Here is a 2500-nt window from a genome sequence, read left to right on the forward strand (position 1 = left end):
AAGGAAACAAGTGATCTCATTGATTGAACTATTGAATACAACTCAGGATTTGTTGGGGTTTTTTGCGACCAAAGACATGTCTTTTGAAGTCATTTTTTGGTCAGTGTCAGGCCGTAGCCATAGTTAACATAGCCTGAAACAGGAAGCCTCTAGGACTTACAGTTTGACGTCATTTTTTGGTCAGTGTCAGACTGTAAGTTAACGATGACTGCTACGTCCAGATGCTCTATGATGTCAGGTTCTATGCCACGGCACAAGTGGGAAGTCCCGACTTATTTTGCGACGCTGCCGTTGGAAGGTTCTCAATCCTGGTCGATTTGCCAATACCTCCTCTTACCGGTACAGACGAATGCAAATCTCAGACAAGACTACCGCATCATAAAGAAATATTTTCTTTTTTAAATTTAAAAAAGAACTTTTATTTAGTGCAATGCAATATCCACTAAACGTGCTCAAAGCGCTTTACAAGGGGGTCCCTGGCCAACAGCAATACTTAACATGTAGGACGTGACATGACACCTGTTAGGCGATATTAAATTTTTTCGGACAGAGACAACGCTGTTAACGGCCAGGTACTCATTTTACACACAGTGAGTACGGTGAGATAATGTGAGTAAAAAAAAACGCCTTTTTTCAAGGACTCAACTATACGCCAAGCGAGGCTCGAACCCAGGACCTTCTGACCCGAAAGCGAGTGCCATACCACAAGACCACACTTTTAACATTGTGTTCTTTTTCTTGTTCTTCTCCAGACCATGTCAGATTTCTCGGACACGTCCAGTGTCAGTGACACCCGGGGGTTGGTGGAGGAGAAGGACGACGGGAAGCCCCGGAGTTCCATCCCTATGACGTCATTCAACTTCATCAACTCTATCATCGGTTCTGGAATCATAGGTGAGTGAGTAGCGCTCAGTGATGTTTTTCTGACAAAGCGTATGGCACCAAAACAAAAGATTTGAATATCTTGCTCTCACAGGAAAGATAGAAGGTAAAAAGAGTAAAGGTAGACCAGGAAAAACATATTTGAATAGTTTGAACAGCTGGCTGATCAAAGAGATGAATGGCGTATCATGATCACCGATGTCTGGCACAGACTTGGTACTTGAAGAAGAAGAAGTGTAAGGATATTAATAATTGGATTCAGTAGTCTGATGTCACGCCGCCCGGCAACGGCGGCCATCTTGGTTCTAAACAAAGAAAATCATTACTTTTTATTCTTCATTCTGGCTAGAACTTTTCATATGTCTTGTGATCAGAATGTGTAAAAGTCAAAACATAATCAAATTTATGTGTTTTTTCCCCTCTGGATACGCTTTTATGCTCGCCGGGGAAATATTTCATACGGGCGTCCGCCATTGTTCCGATAGTTTAGAGCCAGTTAATAATTTAACATGCGTCAATACGAGGGAAGTGACGACATGACTGTTGAAGCGTATTGTGATAAATTATAGTATTAATAATAATTATATAGTGAGTGCGATCATGATATGTAATAATGATGATTGTGTGAAAGACATTCATCCTCATCCTCCATCTAATCTCAACCACCACCATCATCGTTATCAATATCTCCATCGTCGTCGTCATCATCATCATCATCATTATCATCATTATCATCATTATCATCATCATCATCATCATCATCATCATCATCATCATCATCTTCATCATCATCATCATCATCATCATTATAGTCATCACCAACACAATCATCATCATCATCACCAACACATTCATCATCATCATCATCATCATCATCATCATCATCATCATCATCATCATCATCAAAAAAGTGAGTGGAGCAGGCACATATGTTGATAAAATCAAGCAAGAAAGTGAGTAGAAAACTATCAGAAGACAATGAGAATAAAAATTTCCACCAATTGGATAGCTCAGACAATAGAGCGACGCTCTCCCCGGCCAGGCGGAGTTGTCGTACCAGGAAGGTCTTGGGTTCGAGCCCACATCTCTATTTTAACCATCATCATCAAACCAACCTTTGCTTTTCCCCACAGGAATGCCCTACGCCCTAAAACAAGCTGGATTCGGATTGGGTCTCATTCTGATTGTTATAGTGGCTTTTACCACAGGTAAGATGATCATTACAAAAATAAAAATCGTGCGGCTATGTAGTCTAGTGATATGACATTCGCTTTCGGATCGGAAGGTTCTGGGTTCGAGCCTCGCTCCGCGCAAAATTGAGTCCTTGAGTCCTTTACTCACATTCTCTCACCGTACTCGGGTGTAAAATAAGTACCTGGCCGTCAACTGCGTTGTTTCTGTCCGAAAAAATTTTGTAATATCGACTAACAGGCGTCATTTCCCGTCCTACATGTTAAGTGTTGCTGTTTTCCAGGGTCCCCTGTAATGCGCTTTGAGCACTTTTAGTGTATATTGCTCTATTTAAAAGCACAATTTTAAATACATGTTTTTACAAAAATGAATAGATAAAGAACGGAAGAAAGAAAAAAGAAAATCAGCTGACCCACGCCCTCCAACC

The 2500-nt window shown here is 41.0% G+C and overlaps 1 protein-coding gene across 4 annotated transcripts in view; it reads left to right on the forward strand.

Annotated features, from left to right (window-relative positions):
* Window positions 1–2500, forward strand: part of LOC144964379 (putative sodium-coupled neutral amino acid transporter 11) — a 174956-nt gene that overhangs the window by 83331 nt on the left and 89125 nt on the right. For all 4 annotated transcript variants that reach the window (XM_078898557.1, XM_078898554.1, XM_078898555.1 and 1 more), the window contains 2 exons: window positions 753–894; window positions 2016–2090. In XM_078898557.1, coding sequence (XP_078754683.1) covers window positions 753–894; window positions 2016–2090 — 217 coding nt within the window. The remainder of the gene's footprint in view (window positions 1–752; window positions 895–2015; window positions 2091–2500) is intronic.

The sequence above is a fragment of the Berghia stephanieae genome, chromosome 2 (genome assembly GCF_034508935.2).
Source record: "Berghia stephanieae isolate SIO BIC M18660-M18661 chromosome 2, UCSD_Bste_1.3, whole genome shotgun sequence".
NCBI classification, from domain to species: Eukaryota; Metazoa; Mollusca; class Gastropoda; order Nudibranchia; family Aeolidiidae; genus Berghia; species Berghia stephanieae.